The sequence below is a fragment of the Oenanthe melanoleuca genome, chromosome 15, assembly GCF_029582105.1.
Source record: "Oenanthe melanoleuca isolate GR-GAL-2019-014 chromosome 15, OMel1.0, whole genome shotgun sequence".
NCBI lineage: Eukaryota > Metazoa > Chordata > Aves > Passeriformes > Muscicapidae > Oenanthe > Oenanthe melanoleuca.
In genome coordinates, this window is record NC_079349.1 from 10,828,891 (window position 1) to 10,844,323 (window position 15,433).

A 15,433-nucleotide genomic window follows, 5' to 3' on the forward strand; every position below is an offset into this window, starting at 1 on the left:
TTTTTTGAGTGGTAGCTTTGGACCTTTTTTGGTGTTCCCACGTGACAGTGTGGTGTGCTCTGTAGATTTTATGTTAGAAATTGTTTGGATACAAGTTTTTACGTCTCTTTTCTGTTGTGTTTTGATCAAAATATTCAACCTCAAGCTATTATCTGTTAATCTATGTTCTAGCAAGTGTTTTGGAAATACTAAATGAGCAAATGCATGTGGACACAGTATTTAAGATGATTATCCTCACTCTAAAGGATATTTAGTTTAAAGAATCTTGATGAAAAACAGTGTTAGTTGGACAAACAGAACTTCTCTGCTTGTCTTGGAGATCTCTGGTAACTTTAATAGGGTTAGTTTGTTGGTTTGCTTTTTTTTTTTTTACTGAAGCAGTCTCATTATCTTGAACGTTTTTCAGTCTTTCCATAACTTGTAAGACATCAGAAGACCTGCTCATGTTATTGCTTTATGGGAATAAAAAACCCTGAAGTATTAATCAGGATGATTAAAATATGTAGGAAGTAATGGGATTAATGAAGAAACACCTGAAAGAAATGCCAGTAGGCAGAGATATTCAGAAAAGATTGCACTAAAGTGAATGTGTCCTCTAATCCCTCTCTGCTCTCCACTTCCCGCTGTGGGATAGGCTGGAGCAGTGCTGCCCACTGGCATTCTGAGCTCTCCTGAACATGTACAAACTGCACTGAGGCTGCCTGCAAAGTGCTCAAGAAGTCATCTTTGGGGAATTTATTGTTTCACAACTGCTGTAGGCAAACTTGGTACTAGTTGCCAAAGTGCCTTCAAAGTCAGCAGTAAATATGCCAGACAGTTAATCACCCTGTGTCTAAAGGTGCCCCTTTCCCCTCCTGCTCTCACAGACAGGTGGGAGAGCAGAGCTAAGAATAGGTGTGTGGTCAGCTTCCTTATTCTAGGTCTGCTTAACCTTTGTGTCCAGGAGGGATGAGGAAGGAGTGCAGATGACAGCCCAGCAGGTGTTTGAGGAATTCATTTGTCAGCGTCTCATGCAAGGCTATCAGATTATTGTGCAATCCAAACCACAGAAACCAGCTCCAGCTGTGCCACCCCCTCTCAGCAGCAGTCCCCTCTACAGCAGAGGTGAGTGACCTGGCCTTGACAAGTCAGGCTTTTCTCTTTCCTTCTGCCAGTCCCAGTAACCAGAAACCTCGAATTAGGCAAATCCATCAGTTGCTTAACTTTGTTGGCTTTTCTTTGGTGGTTCTGCTCAGGGAAGTTCTAAATGGGTGGTGTATGAATCCCAAGTGCTCTTCTTTGCTTATGGTATTAGCAAATCTTAACTGTAAGAGCAAAAGACTCCTTGAGCAACTGCTCCCTAAAAATGTGGCCTGAAAGATGGATTTTAGCTTGTGCTGAGTTCATAAGGCCACTTCTGGACTCCAGTTCTGAAGTCTCTTTCTATAGGCACAGTTTGTTGATAAAGTTCTAAGTCCTGCAGTAAACTGAAAGGGTTTTGCTTTTTACAACTAGGTCTTGTGTCAAGAAATAGACCTGAGGAGGAGGATCAGTACTGGCTGAGCATGGGCCGTACTTTCCACAAAGTCGCCTTAAAAGACAAAATAATTACTGTGACTCGGTACCTGCCAAAGTGAGTATCTCTCTGCTTGAGCAGTTTGCAGTCAGTGTTCAGATGAACATTCTTCTCCAGCTCTGTGCTTGCTTGAAAGAACATCATCTTTCATTTTAGAAGAAGAAAGATAAGCGCCAGTATCAATAATGCTGAGATTAATGCTTGTGTTTGGTCTTTTAGGTATCCATATGAATCTGCTCAGATAAACTACACCTACAGCTTGTGCCCCTCACACTCTGACTCTGAATTTGTCTCTTGCTGGGTAGAATTTTCCCATGAGAGACTAGAAGAGTACAAGTGGAATTACTTGGATCAGTATATCTGCTCTGCTGGCTCAGAGGATTTCAGGTGAGAGCTCCTTTTCCATCCAGACTGTTCTGTGTCCTAATTGCCTCCTTTCCTTTTTGGCCTAAAATTTCATCATGAAGTTCAACCCCCGAATGCGCAGTACTCCAGGGAGAGTATCTGGCCTGCTTTCACTGTCAGCTCCCAGCAGCTGCTGCCTTGTGGGAACCTTGCTCTGTGTTGCTGCTGCATTATCTGACCTTTGATACAGGCTCTTGATCTCCAAATCCAGCATGAACTTCGTTTTTCCCCTGCTACAAACGCAAAGAAATAAGATGGCATTTTGTACCACACAGATGCTTTTCTTGGCTTCTAACTGATTTTTGGATCTGACTCAAAACTTCCATTTATTTTGAAGCTGTTGCAGGGTTTCTTGAGTGCTGGGCTTGACTGCAGTCCAACTTCTAAGCTGTGAAGCAAGTGCTTACCAGAAATGTGGAATATCTCCACTAGTATCAATAGCTTTTTTGATACCTTCTCTCCACACAACCAGTCTTTATCATCTTTTCTTTTCAGATCTCAGTCAAAATAACTCCTACGCTAATGTGCACCTTGAAAATTCCTTTTTGCTTGCATATTTTAGAGAAAAAGCTTTTGGGGCCTATTTTTTACAGAAAAGAGAGCATATCTGTGTGTGACAATTACTCGATAACCTTGCTGCCAGTGACATTCAAATTGCTGCCCATTCCTTTACACGTGTGCTCATTCTGTCTCGGGTGGTCACTGCGCTCACTGAAATGTGCAGCAGGTAGATTTATACTTTAGATTCTGGAAAACCCTTCCCAGGAAATTGCTGAGCTCTGTGGTGCCTTCCCCATTCCTGCAGCCTGATCGAGTCGCTGAAGTTCTGGAGGACGCGCTTCCTGCTGCTGCCCGCCTGCATCAGCGCCACCAAGCGCATCATGGAGGGGGAGGCGCACTGCGACGTGTACGGCGACAAGCCGCGCTCGGACGAGGAGGAGTGGCAGCTCCTCGATGGCTTCATCCGCTTCGTGGAGGGCCTGAACCGCATCCGCCGCCGCCACCGCTCCGATCGCATGATCCGAGTGAGTGCCCGGCCCCTGGGGCTGGGTGTGGCCCGAGCCGCTGCTGGGGCCTTAGCAGGGACAGCCCGTCCATCCCAGTCTCTGTGTCCCTGTAACCCAGCCCTAAAGGACACTGCTGACCGTGTGCTGTGCCAGCTTTCAGGCAGTGGGGTTTGTTAACAGCTCGAAGGAAACTTCCCTGGGATGAGCATCCTGTACTGCTGTGACTGGAGCCAGGCTCAGGGACAAGCCAGGCCCTTCTCTAGTCTCTTGGCCTAGTACTGCTCTGTTGTATACCATGGCCAGTCTTTTCTTACCCACGAGCCTGCTGCCTCCTCTTTGCAGGTGTGCCCTGCTCTGTGCTGCAGGTGGGCTTAGCCAGGGTGCACCACTCTGTCTTGTGATGCAGACAGTTCATCCAAAGGGCTCTGAGGCAGCTGAGCTGGTCACTTCTGGGTTAACTTGGGTTGGTTCTGTGCTGCAGATTCAGGAGAAGGTTTGGGAAAAGAGAAACGTGAGTGAATCTTTTGGTAAACAGTAATTTCGAGAGGCTGAAAAGAAACTGGCTAATGTGTATTAAATCCTGTTCCCATTCTCATAGCAAATGGGGTAATTTATTTTGAAGCAAATTCACCTTTTCTAGAATAACAGACTTTTTCTTTTCAGAATAGCATCCACATGAGACACTTGGCTATTCCACTTCTTGTTTACCAATGGTTTGACTCCCTTTTTAAAGTGTGCTCATTCTTGCTTACTAGTTAAGCCTAGCTTGACTAAGTCTGTGCTTCCATTTTTTCTTTGTCAGAAAGGATCTGCCATGAAAGGCTTGCAGATTGCTGGTCCAATTCCCACTCACTCTCTGGAGCAGTCTGGGCCTCCCATTGGGAAAAAAGGAACCTCAGCACTCTCAGCTCTGCTGCAGATGGAAGCCAGTCAGAAGTGAGTCTCTGCAGGCTGTGTGAAGGGCCTAGAACATCCTTCCTGCATATTGCATCTGGGCTGGCTAAAGCATATTTGGGCAACTTTGCCTCATGTTGTGTTAAATACATAAGAGATTAATGTTTTTAATGCTAAATTAGTATTACACGTGCATAATGAAACTGAGTTCAAGTGTCCATGTTGTTTGTGGAGGGTAAAAGGCCCTTGAGGAATGTTGGATCTGTGCTTCAGTGTGTGCGATATCTGAAAATGCAGCAGGACCCTCCCTGCAAAAGTTGCCTTTAGGGGGAAGCTGACACAAAGTATGTTTAAATAAACTCTGTGTTCCTTCCTTTCCTTTCAGGACCCTGGGGGGAGCAGCAAGCAGCCATGCTTGCTGGGAAGAGCTCTGGGCAGCCTTCAGAGAGTGGGAACATTGCTATCACACCCACCTACATGGACAGCCCTCGGAAGGTAAGGGCTTCTGGACTTTTTTTCTAGCTGCTGTTTTTGCACAAGAATTCCTCAAATAATCAAAGGTGTTTCTCTGAGCACTTGGCTGCATCATACCACATCTTATGTCTAATCCAGAAAGGGCTGATCCTGTACTGGCCTTTGTGTGCAAGGGCAGAGGAATTCAATTCTGTAAGTGTGGCAATGATAGGGAATCCCTGGGATGCCATCTCAGCATTTTGCTGATCTAAGTGCTGTTTGCTAATCAGTGCATTTCCTTTGCTGGTGGCCCATTTCAGTTCAGTCATGGCTTGACTTCTGGGTGTAGCAGTACAGTGCTGTGTGCATCTGTGTGCAGGCTGTCTTGGAGAGCAAAGTCAACTTCTAGATTGTGACTGTGTGAACACTGAGTGGGATTTTAACAGCAGGAGCTTGAGTCTCTTGCCTCTGTTTAGAGGAGGGGGTGTGTTCCTGAGAAGTGATTTAGATGTCATTCCTTCAGTGGCTGGACTCCAGGCTGAAGAAAGTGTTTTTCCTGGAGCTCTCTTGGGACACTTAAAGAAAAGACTGTGCTATCCCTCAGCCCTTCTGTCAACTGTCCTGTGGGAGCAGGAACTCCACCTCCATGTCCAACCAGAAATATTTGATTAATTTCTGTGTTCTGACATGAAGGTCTTTCAACAGAAGTAACAAAGAACTGAATAAGGATAGAGGATTTAAATGTGACCTGTCTTTGGTTTCAACAGTTCAAATATTGCAAAGAAGTTCTCAGATTCACCACTGTCAACCACTTCTTTCAGCATTTTTCTCTAAGGATCTAATGTTTCTGCAGCCACTGTTTTGTGCTACCACCAGGAACAAGTTTTGTGTTATCTTGGAGACCTAGATATTGAAAATTGAAGTAGTAGAACAACTGTGATCATCTTAGCACTAGACACTTACTCGTAGTATTACTGTTTGGAGAGCCCAGATGAGAGTCTGTACTAGGCCTGGAGAGAGTAGGTGCTCAAACTGACTTGAGGTGTGTGTGCAAACTTCCACATTGTAATTCAGGCTTTGCATGCTTCTCTTCTACCATTTTGAAAAATCAGCTTCTCTCTTTAAATACAGAAATGTTAAATGTCTCTTTTTACCAGTAAAACTGGTGAAAATTCCATGTGACATACAGGAGGGAAGAATGTTGTGTCCAGTTGTTCTGCATGGCAGAGGGGGGAAAAGGCAAAGTGGGCTCCCCTAGCAGTAGCACAGGAGTGTGCTGGGACCAAATTAGCAGAGAGAAAATGCCATCATGAGTAATGTTATAAGTAATGTTCAAAAGCCTCTTTGGAAGGCTAACTGGAGGCTCTGGAAGAGTGTTATCAATTGAAGGCCTTTCATGCTGCAGCAGTAAACACTCCTGTAAATATTTACACTCAGGGACTGGGAGACAAGCAATTGGAATCTCCTAATTGATGGCTCATGCCTGTTGGAAAGATGCCAGTGGGCAGACAGCACTGTGCTCACTTGGGAGCAGAAGCAAGTGTGTGCCTCATGTCACAGCCCCTGCAGGGCTCCTCTGCACAGGGAGGTCTGGCTTTCCAGCCAGAGAACTGACAAATTATCACAGCTCTGAGCTCTGCCTGCAGCTAAGGGAGCAAGTGCTTTTCTAGGACGCTCTGCAATGCTCAAGTTATTCCAGACCAAAACTGAGGCACCGGCCTCACTTGACTTTGTTTCAGAGTAGAATTGACAGGTCAGTTGAGCCAGTTACTGGGCAACACAGTGTGGTTTTAACCCAGTGAGTTCCCTTGAGCCATGATCTCTTTGGGAAGTCTTTGCCCTTATGGATCTGTTTCTGTGCTGTGTAAATTGCCAGTCATGTAACCCTGGCATTGATTCTTTCCAGAAAATGTTTTATATGTTTGTACTAAGGTAAACGTCATCTTAACTGCAGGCTAGAGAAACATATTTTGCCTAGGGAGCAGAATAAAGAATTGCAAATAGGGAATGAAAATCTAAGTGAGTTCCACTGCGTTGTCTTATATGATAAGAGAATCTTGACACATCTTTGAATAGCAGCTGGGGATAAATTCAGCAGGATTTGTAAGTAGGCAGGAACATAGCACAGGCAGTGTCTGTTCAATTTTGCATGAAGAATTAAACACAGTGTTGGAAGGATCTTTGTGATTAGTTTTTCTTCCCTTTCCTTTGCACCATACCAGACCTGCATTTAAGAGGTAGAGGGCACTTCCTGGAAAGAGCTCCTTTGCCTCTTCCTCTTTATCATTTGAATGTCTAAGAGATTAGAAAAAAAATGGTCCTACTTTAGATATTTGTCATTACACCTGTGGTTTCTGTATTTCAGTTTTGTATTTGAGGTGGAAGCCCCCATACTTCAGAGTTCAAGACTTTCTCCTTTGAAGTATGGAGGGAAGGCTGCAGTTTCAATTGGCTTCTGATCAGTGTGGGTTTAAAAATGTTGGGAAAGCATCTGTGCTGAGGAAGAGCAATGTCTTGTTACAGAGAGAGAAAGTAAAGATGTGTGTGAGTAATTCCTGATGCTGTGCATTCTGCTGCATCTGACCTTCTGGGTCTGGGATTTGCATTCTCCTCATACTTTCTCTCTGTGGTCATTTCATACTTGCACAACCTTGTATTTGCTTTTCTTCAATTCCTGTTCCTGTTGCTGTTGCCATTAATGGGCCTACTTCCTCTGATGCCTTCAGGATGGGGCCTTCTTTATGGACTTTGTTCGCAGCCCACGCACAGCTTCAACCTTCTACTCCCAGGTTAGTTTGGAATGGGTTGTTGTCATCTCTGGCTTTTGGATTGAGGTGGTGGACAGCATTTGTGTCCTGAGCTTGCCATGCTGGGAGCCTGTGTTAGCTTCCAGATACTCTGACTGAGAGTGAGATATATAGCATTGGCAGGACAAAGTGGCAGATGCAACCATTTTTTTCCACCATTCAATGTTTGTGCTGTGTTTTGGATGTTCATGTGCCTTGTCTTGCTGTCCTTTGCAGTACTGTCTTGTCAACTACCAAAGCTGCTCATTTTGTTTTTCAGTAAGTTCTTGTTTTCCATCTTCCCTCACTGACCAAAATGGCAACAGCTCACTTGTCTGGTTCTTGGCTAAATTTCTTCTGTGGCGTTTGATTGACAGATGACTCTGGAGATATCCAAGTCAAATTGTGTCCTTGGATTCCTGAACAACCGGAGCTGAAAATATATAGTATCATCTTGGTTTAAAAGAGTCCTTGTGACAGAAGTCATTTGTCCACTTAACACCAGATAGGAATTAGCAGTTACAGTGTGGCCATAGGAAATGCTGCTGCTTGAAGTGAGCCCTGAGGAGGCAGAGAGGTTTTTGCTGGCACTGTAGAGTTTTGACCCTGAAGCATCTGCTGGTTTTGGCTGCCCAAAAAGAGACATCTGCCATTAGGGATTTTTGGGATGTGAGAGATGGCATGAATAAAGGACTCTTGGCTGTCAGACCTAAGTCAAGCTACCATCTTTGTGATTTTTATCTGTGTATGTGCTGTGGATTCATCACTGCAGAGCAGCCCCCATATTTACACCAGCTTGAGTTAGTTACTCTGCCGTTCGTGTTCTCTCCCCCACCCTCCAGCTTTTATATAATGTGCCTTTACTAAACCATACGTGTTAATGACAGATGGCAATTACAGCCTGCGCCTAGCTGCATCCTTCAGCATTCATGCTCTTTCTGGAATGATTTTATGTTAATTTTGTGAACTATTCAGTCTACCATTGGAATAGTGTGAGTGTTCCTGCGGGAGGAAAGTGTTCCTGTTGTCTTGGCGACATAGGTGTGGGTGGGTGTCAACCAGCCTTCTCATACTGCCCTGAGAAAGGAGGGAAGAGGAGCTGATTTTTTTTTTTTTTTTCTTTTTTGAGCATTATGAAACTTGAATTCGTGTGATACATTTGCATATTTTTGAGAGTTAAACTTGAAACTATATTTGCTAAATGCTTACTACTTTTCCATAGTGATTAAGTGTCCTGTTCTGTCTATTGTGTGCTTATAAATCATAGTTATTCCCTTGGGTTGAAATTTTCAGGTTTGGACTGGTATTGCTGGTTTGCCAGTGGTTGTCTCAATGCAGTTGTTGCTGGGTTGGTGATCCTCATCTTTATTTGGGTCTGAATTTGTTGTTTGTCAGGAGCTCTGTAGGGATGACTAAATAAGACTGTATTTATCCCTTCTGCATATGCTTGTTATGCTTCCTTAGAGTATTGCTTGTTGTTGACTAACTTGGGCTGAGGCATGGATGATGTAGGGAGGTGAGAAGATGGGAAATAGATTACATGATGAATTTCATAGAAATGTTGCTTTGTTCACTCCTCCCAGGTCTCTATTGATCAATCAGTTCCTGCAACCTCAGATGGCAGCAGCTTGCTACCCTCGGGGCAGGTCCCTGACAGGGGCAGCACCCAGACCCTGGGGAGCACCCAGAATGCTGCAGACCTGGGATACAGCACAGCTGGTGCTGCAGAGGGCAGGTAGGAGAGGCACAGCAGTGCTGTACTGCAGAGCTGTTCAATTCCAGCCCCTTTCTGGTGTCAGGGAATGGCACTTAAACAGGAACCTGGGAACAGGCTGTGCTGTGCCTGTCAGCATGAGCAGGCTCTTGTCACAAGACCTTACTGCAGCATTTCCACGTGCAGAGAGAGTGGTAGTAAAATAAGCCCTGCAACCCAGTTTTCCAGAATTAAATGAACACAAGGCCTGATTTCTCCACCCACAAGAAAGGCTTCATTCTTCAAGAAATGAAGAAATTCCATTTCTGAAATCCACTAGTAGGAAACCAGGCTTTGAATTGACATCTTCTGTCTGTTTTGGCAAGGGGAGGGACCTGCAGGTCGAATTGAAGCAAGTAGGTTGTTGAAATCCAAGAGGTTCTAACCTGGAAGCAAGATACTGGGGAGGAAGCAATGTTGAAAATGAACTTTTTTAGCACCTGTTTCCTATGGTTGTATATTACAGTAAAAAGAAAATTAGCCAACTTCAAAATGTTTGCTCTCAATTGCTGCTGAGTACAGCTGGATGTTATTGTACATTGGGTCCATATAGTAATGTCTTGGTGACCTCAGGGGAGAAATACTCATCTGATGCTTTTAGTTATCCTTCTTGAGATGAAAAAGGAAATAAATGTGGCAAAGTCATTGTTGAGAAGACAGAGCAATTTTCTTAAATTTACAAATTTGAACAAATCTGGCAACTTCCTTGATTTTTGAATGTGCTTCTGTTTACTGCCCAGCTCTCAGCAGTGTTCAACAAGTGTTCTGACTTCCTCTTCCACCTTGGTAGAGATTCTTGAAGCCATGAAACACCCCACGTAAGTTTTTAATATAAATGTGCTTAACATCTGATGAGGTGTTTAATAAGGGACATGAGAAATGGAGTCACTCAAAGGAGAGCCCCATGTCAGCTTTTGAAGAGTTTTAAAATTCCTTTTGTTATTCAGTTCCAGACTCTCTAATAAGGAGTTTTATAGAAATTGAGATACAAGCAAAGACTTCAATTATTAGAGTCCCAGAACCCTGTCAAATCAAGAATTCCCAGTAAGTCACTAAAGGGCTGTCAATGTCAGCTCTTCATCTTGTTACCAAAAGCCAATGAGACATTACTCCAGGGGCACTGTGCATTTCTTGTCCTGAATTCTATCTTTCCCCCCACATACTTTTTTTCTTCCCCCAGCAGTGATTTTTGTCTTTGTTACTTAAAAGAGCTCTTGATCAGCCTGTGTTAACACATGTGACTTGCTGTGCTTCAGCACAGGGATCCAGCTCCTGTCTGAACAGAAGGGCCTCTCCCCCTACTGCTTCATCAGTGCAGAAGTTGTGCACTGGCTGGTGAATAATGTGGAAGGGGTGCACACCCAGGCCATGGCCATTGACATAATGCAGGTAAGGGAGCTGTATGGGAGCATATGGAGGGCCAGAAATGCCTCACTCTATGAAGAAAGTAAAGTTTTAGAGCAAAGCATAGCAATAATTTCTGTTGATTATTAAAATCCTTTTATGCATGAGTATTGAATGTAATGATCAATAGAGTATGAGATAATGATGACACTTCTTGGATTCCCTTTCACAAAACAGCAACATATTCTTCACTAGTAATACATTTTTCTTTCTACTTATATGATGATGGTTCTGTTTATAACCTCCAATTAGCTGGTACTTACCAAGTACTCTGCATTGTGTTGGAATTGAGGCACTAGGCTGTGATTTGGTTTTGCTTTCCAATAATTAGTTAATAAAGTTGTAATAAAACCAGCATATGACCTTTCTGTTACGGATTCTGAAGCAGACACACTTTATGCAGGAACACTGCCTGTATTCATCAAGGGATTTTTCTGTATTGAACTGTGTCAGGGGCAGGAGGTTGGAAATGTTCTGGAGTTCATTCCTCTGCTGAGATCCCATATCAATTAACAGAGAATTTTGAATGCTTCCAAACTCTTACCTTGTATAAGTCCATCTATAAAACCAGAGCAGGGTATGGGAGGAAGACAGACATCTGTGGAAAGGTTAGATGTAATTTCTCAGGGAGATAAGAAATTGCTACATTTACTGAATATCAAGAAATAACTTTGCCAGTATTCTTGTTAGGCATATATCTGGACAAAAAGATGTCAAGGATAAGAAAATTACTTCCTAATGTTCTCTAGCAAGCTTTTTATGTAACTGGAAGAGTGATTTCTTTTTTATCATGTTTGCTCTGTTCTTTTTCTTGTTCAGAAAATGTTAGAAGAGCAGCTTATTGTCCATGCATCTGGAGAAGCTTTGCGAACCTTTATTTATGGCTTTTATTTTTACAAGATTGTTGTGGACAAAGAACCAGACCGAGGTCAGCATTGTTATTACAAGAGTTTCCTCATTATCTCTTTGCATAATCACTAGGCTGTTCTTGGTTCTTAGGGGTGCTGCAGTAGGAATGCATTTTGGGAGCAGCCAAAACCACTGATCTCAAGAGACTCTGAGAAATTTGGCCCTTTCAGATAAGGGGAAAAAAAAAAAGAATAGCAGAAAATAAAGTAATTTTTATCCTGCCTCTTTTTCATCAAGAACTGTTTATCTATCGGAGTCTTGTCCACTTGTTTCTAACTGGACTTGCCCTTCCCCTTATGCAGTGGGGCTGCAGCAGCCTGCCATGTGGCACACAGCTGCCATGGATGACTTCTCAGCCTTCCAGAGGAAATGGTTTGAGGTGGCCTTTGTGGCAGAAGAGCTCCTGCACTCGGAGATCCCGGCGTTCTTCCTGCCCTGGCTGCCCAGCCGCCCCGCCTCCTATGCAAGTAGGCACAGTTCCTTTAGCCGCAGTTTCGGAGGACGGAGCCAGGCAGCTGCACTCTTAGGTAGATGCACAGCACAGGTGACAGCTGGGGAAGTTCCAGGGGATAGTTTGAAAGGGGAAGAGCAGCCAGCCAAGGGTATGATCTCACGTGGACCAGCAGTAAAGCTGCAAATTTCATGCTGGCCTTACAGTGTCTTGCATGAGGACTCGTTCTCTTATGCTGAAGGTGTGTTTCACTGGCTGGGCAGGAAACTTTCATTCAAAGTACTGGAATACAATAATAAGCATTGCTTAAAGTATTCCTTATCCTGAACCTCTAGAATTTAGGGAGGAAAATACTTTGTCTCCTTGCAAATCCAGAGAGACTCTTTACATACTATGAGGAGTATGGAGGGATAAGTTGTGAGAACAGCAAAGCAACCAAACTGTTCTTAAAATTACATATCTGATTGCTTCCTAGGGCCAAAAGCCACAGTGAGGTCCAGATGTGTTAGAAGTCTTCTGTGATGTGCTGGAGGCTTTTTAGCTAATGTGAACCAGACTCCTTACATTAATAAGTCTGTGAAGCCCAGCTGCAGATGATCCCTGTGGTATGGAAGCAGTAGGAAGATCTTGCTGCTGGGCAAGATCCCATCAGTAATCTAATGTTCTCTGATGTGTGGAGAGTAATATTGAGTGCCTCTAGCAGCCCGTGAAACACGCTGGCTTTGGGACTGACCCTTTTGCTTTGTCAGCTTCTTGTTGCATTTCCAGGCCAGCCTGAGTCACTTGCTTTTATTCTTCTTTCCTTGTTTAAGAGAAAAATCATTGCTATGGGACTGCAACTTCAGGTTTATTTAGATGCATTTGTTAAAGGCCTAGCAATTAAGGATAAAAAGAAAAATTTTGCTGTTCTCCTGTTGTGCATATTTAACCTTCTGAAGAGAAGTGTCTTACTGCTGGTGTAGCATCTCTTAAACCTGAAGTTGCAGAAATCCTTGTATATTCTGAGAGCCTTGTTTGAAGAGGAACAGCACCAGAAATGAGAAAGCATTAAGGATAGGAAGTCTGAACTAATGGTTAATTCCCTGAAGTCAACATATGCAGGTTATTTTCCCTGTCACACAATAAATCTGTTGCCCTGGCTGTTATCCAGCCTCATTAGCTCAGTGGCTAGCCAGAGCTGAATCCTGAGCATAGGCTGGCATGAAAGTATTGTGGAGGCTGGAGGCACTGGGGCCAGATCCTGTTCATGGCTTGATCTCCTACTCACTATTTAGCCTGAGAGAAGTTCATATTCCTCTGTCTGTGCTCTGTTGTGAGCTGAGAAGACTGAGACTCAGCAGGCCTGCAGCCATGGAGATGAGTGGAAGTGTGCCTCAGTGTCCCTCCCACCTTTCATTTAACACCAGCCAGGAAGAGAGTGTATTCCTGCAGCATGTGGGTATTATACACCTGTGTAGCTCTCCTTTTCCTTTTTCAGTTGGAATTATGTCCATTTTACTATTTGCAGCTCTTGAATGAGTGATAAATGCCTTCAGATTGCTCTCATGCAGTCTGGATTTTCCAGGAATTATAGTTTCTTGTAGAAAAATTGAATATGGATGTTTTCTTACAAAGGAACCAGTTTAAATGGTGCTTCTGTGCTGTCCCTCTTCTAAACACTATTCCAAAAAAACTTCAGCAGTTCATCTGAGGTAAAGAGCTTTACTAAACCCAGATGACCCCTGGTCCACGTGACTTCATTTGTTCCTCTCTTGGTCTTGATTAGGTTGTGGTTTTTATTTCTTCCCCTCCCCACCTTCCCTAAATGTCAGGCTGTGACATAAAATTGCATGCAAGCATTGGGAGCTCTGGAACAAGCTCCATGTATCTCTCAAATCTTTATCCCTCCCAATTTCCCAATCACTTGCCCAGTGACTTTCCCCTTTCCCTTCCCAGTGGAAGTCTGACCTGTGGTACAGCTAATCTTGTCCCTTTGATTTGTAGCAGTGCATGCACTAGCAACTGTAGTCATGTATGTAGTGGAGTCTGTGACTGGAGAATAACCTGCCTGCTCCTCTCCGATTTGCTTAGTAAACCATTAGTTAAATACTCAGTAGTAGAAGACAATTGGGAAGCAGGTGAGTCCTCTTAAAGTCTGACCTATGGAAGCCAGAGTCTATTCTATTAAAACAAGTTGGTTTTAATCAGAAGCTTCTGAATTCAGACACGTGGACATTTCTCATCAGTGTTTGATGTGTTTTTGATTAGCTCACCTTGTTGGACTGGGTTCCTCTGGCTTTGCCTGTGAATTGTAGCTGCAGACAAAGGCAGAGAGAGACAGTCCAGCCCTAACAGAGAGTCTGCACTCTCTGGGAAAAGCAACAGTCTAAAGGGAGCAGGGAGCTCATTCTTCACAGTGTGCTAGGGCACACTGGGCTGTGGTGTGCTGACCTCTTGGCTAATGACCAACACCTACCTCGCTGAGCTGCCTTGGTTTCACAGCTTCCAGGATGTTGTTTTCCAACACACTTTGTTACAAATTTGGCACCATAACCTCCTGACCACAAGTGTTGTATTCACAATACCCCAAAGAAGCTAGAAAAAGAAACTCTCGCAGTGTTGGTCTGACAATACCAGATCAACTCAGAAATTGCAAGTGACACATTTCCCAAAGACAAAAATGGGTCTTATTTATGAAACAGAACTGGGTGATGTTCTTTCGTTTTTGTTGTGTTTTTATTTCTCATGTTCTACACTGCAGTAATAGCAATATAAAGGATCTCCTTATAACCTTAAAAGTGCCTCCAGGTAACTTGCAGTAGAAGTGAAGGTGGGAACTTTCCATCTATGTTGAGGAAGGATTTCAAAATATATATTTTTTTAAAAACCATCAAGGTATCAAATTATAAGATTATTTAAAAGTTGACCCTATAAAGGGATGCACATATGCTTCAGCAAGAGATAACACCCATTCCTCATGCATGCAATGATAAAAAGGGCAGAAGTTTTCCCATGGAAGCCTTGCAGCTCATTGTTTTCCATCAATTTTTGACATTCCAGAAATGTGAAATTATGAAGTTGTCTAAATAAAAGTTGAAAGTGATGGTGTGTTTCATAGCAGGACTTTGGTCTCCAGGTCAGGAGATCTGGGTTCTGGCCCCAGCCTTGCAGTCCTCTGTGTGACACCAGCCAGGTCACTTCCACTGCTGTGCTTCTCTCCCTCCCCTGCCTGATACCTGAGGGTTTCTGTCACCGGGATGCTGGTGTGGGGCACAAAGGGAGCTGGATCTTGGGCACTATCCCAGCCCTTACTGCAAAGCACTAGGAGCTATTGCAGTGGTCAGAATGCTGCTGCATGTTTTGGCTGACTCTCTGTGCTTCTACAGAAAGTGTTCATGTGCACTTTCAACAATGCAGTAATGTGGGATATTGATATGGGGTTAAAGAAACAAGAAGTTTAACTTCTAGTCTCCTTTAGCTGTGGAAAGTCCTGGAATGCTCCTGCCCCATGTAACAGCACCCTGTTGTGATTTCTGGTGGAGGTATATAGAAATATTTGGAATGTTTTGGGCATGAAAAAGCTGGTGTTGTCTAGCCATGCTTAATTATGGCACCAATTGCCTGTTGATTAACTGCTGGGTTCTTGGTTCTCTCTCCTTATTGCAGCTGAAATGTCTTTTGACCGCTTGGGGAGGTGATTCTGTAGCACATACCCCTGACATGAGAAATACTTCAGGATTTTTGTCTTTTGTGATCTGGATGAGCGGCATTCTGGGACTATTCTGCTAGCCCAAAAATACCTGGGGAGGAATGGGAGGACAAATTAATTTCAAATTA

The 15,433-nt window shown here is 43.7% G+C and overlaps 1 protein-coding gene across 2 annotated transcripts in view; it reads left to right on the forward strand.

Annotated features, from left to right (window-relative positions):
* DEPDC5 (DEP domain containing 5, GATOR1 subcomplex subunit) overlaps nucleotides 1-15,433 on the forward strand; it is a 39,512-nt gene that overhangs the window by 18,914 nt on the left and 5,165 nt on the right. The window contains exons 27-38 of one of the 2 annotated variants that reach the window (XM_056504330.1): nucleotides 944-1,104; nucleotides 1,495-1,612; nucleotides 1,775-1,942; nucleotides 2,766-2,985; nucleotides 3,770-3,906; nucleotides 4,251-4,356; nucleotides 7,041-7,103; nucleotides 8,684-8,835; nucleotides 9,594-9,671; nucleotides 10,110-10,242; nucleotides 11,077-11,185; nucleotides 11,469-11,693. In XM_056504330.1, coding sequence (XP_056360305.1) covers nucleotides 944-1,104; nucleotides 1,495-1,612; nucleotides 1,775-1,942; nucleotides 2,766-2,985; nucleotides 3,770-3,906; nucleotides 4,251-4,356; nucleotides 7,041-7,103; nucleotides 8,684-8,835; nucleotides 9,594-9,671; nucleotides 10,110-10,242; nucleotides 11,077-11,185; nucleotides 11,469-11,693 — 1,670 coding nt within the window. Of the gene's footprint in view, nucleotides 1-943; nucleotides 1,105-1,494; nucleotides 1,613-1,774; nucleotides 1,943-2,765; nucleotides 2,986-3,769; nucleotides 3,907-4,246; nucleotides 4,357-7,040; nucleotides 7,104-8,683; nucleotides 8,836-9,593; nucleotides 9,672-10,109; nucleotides 10,243-11,076; nucleotides 11,186-11,468; nucleotides 11,694-15,433 lie in introns of those variants that run through there. The other variant, XM_056504329.1, reaches the window with a different exon arrangement.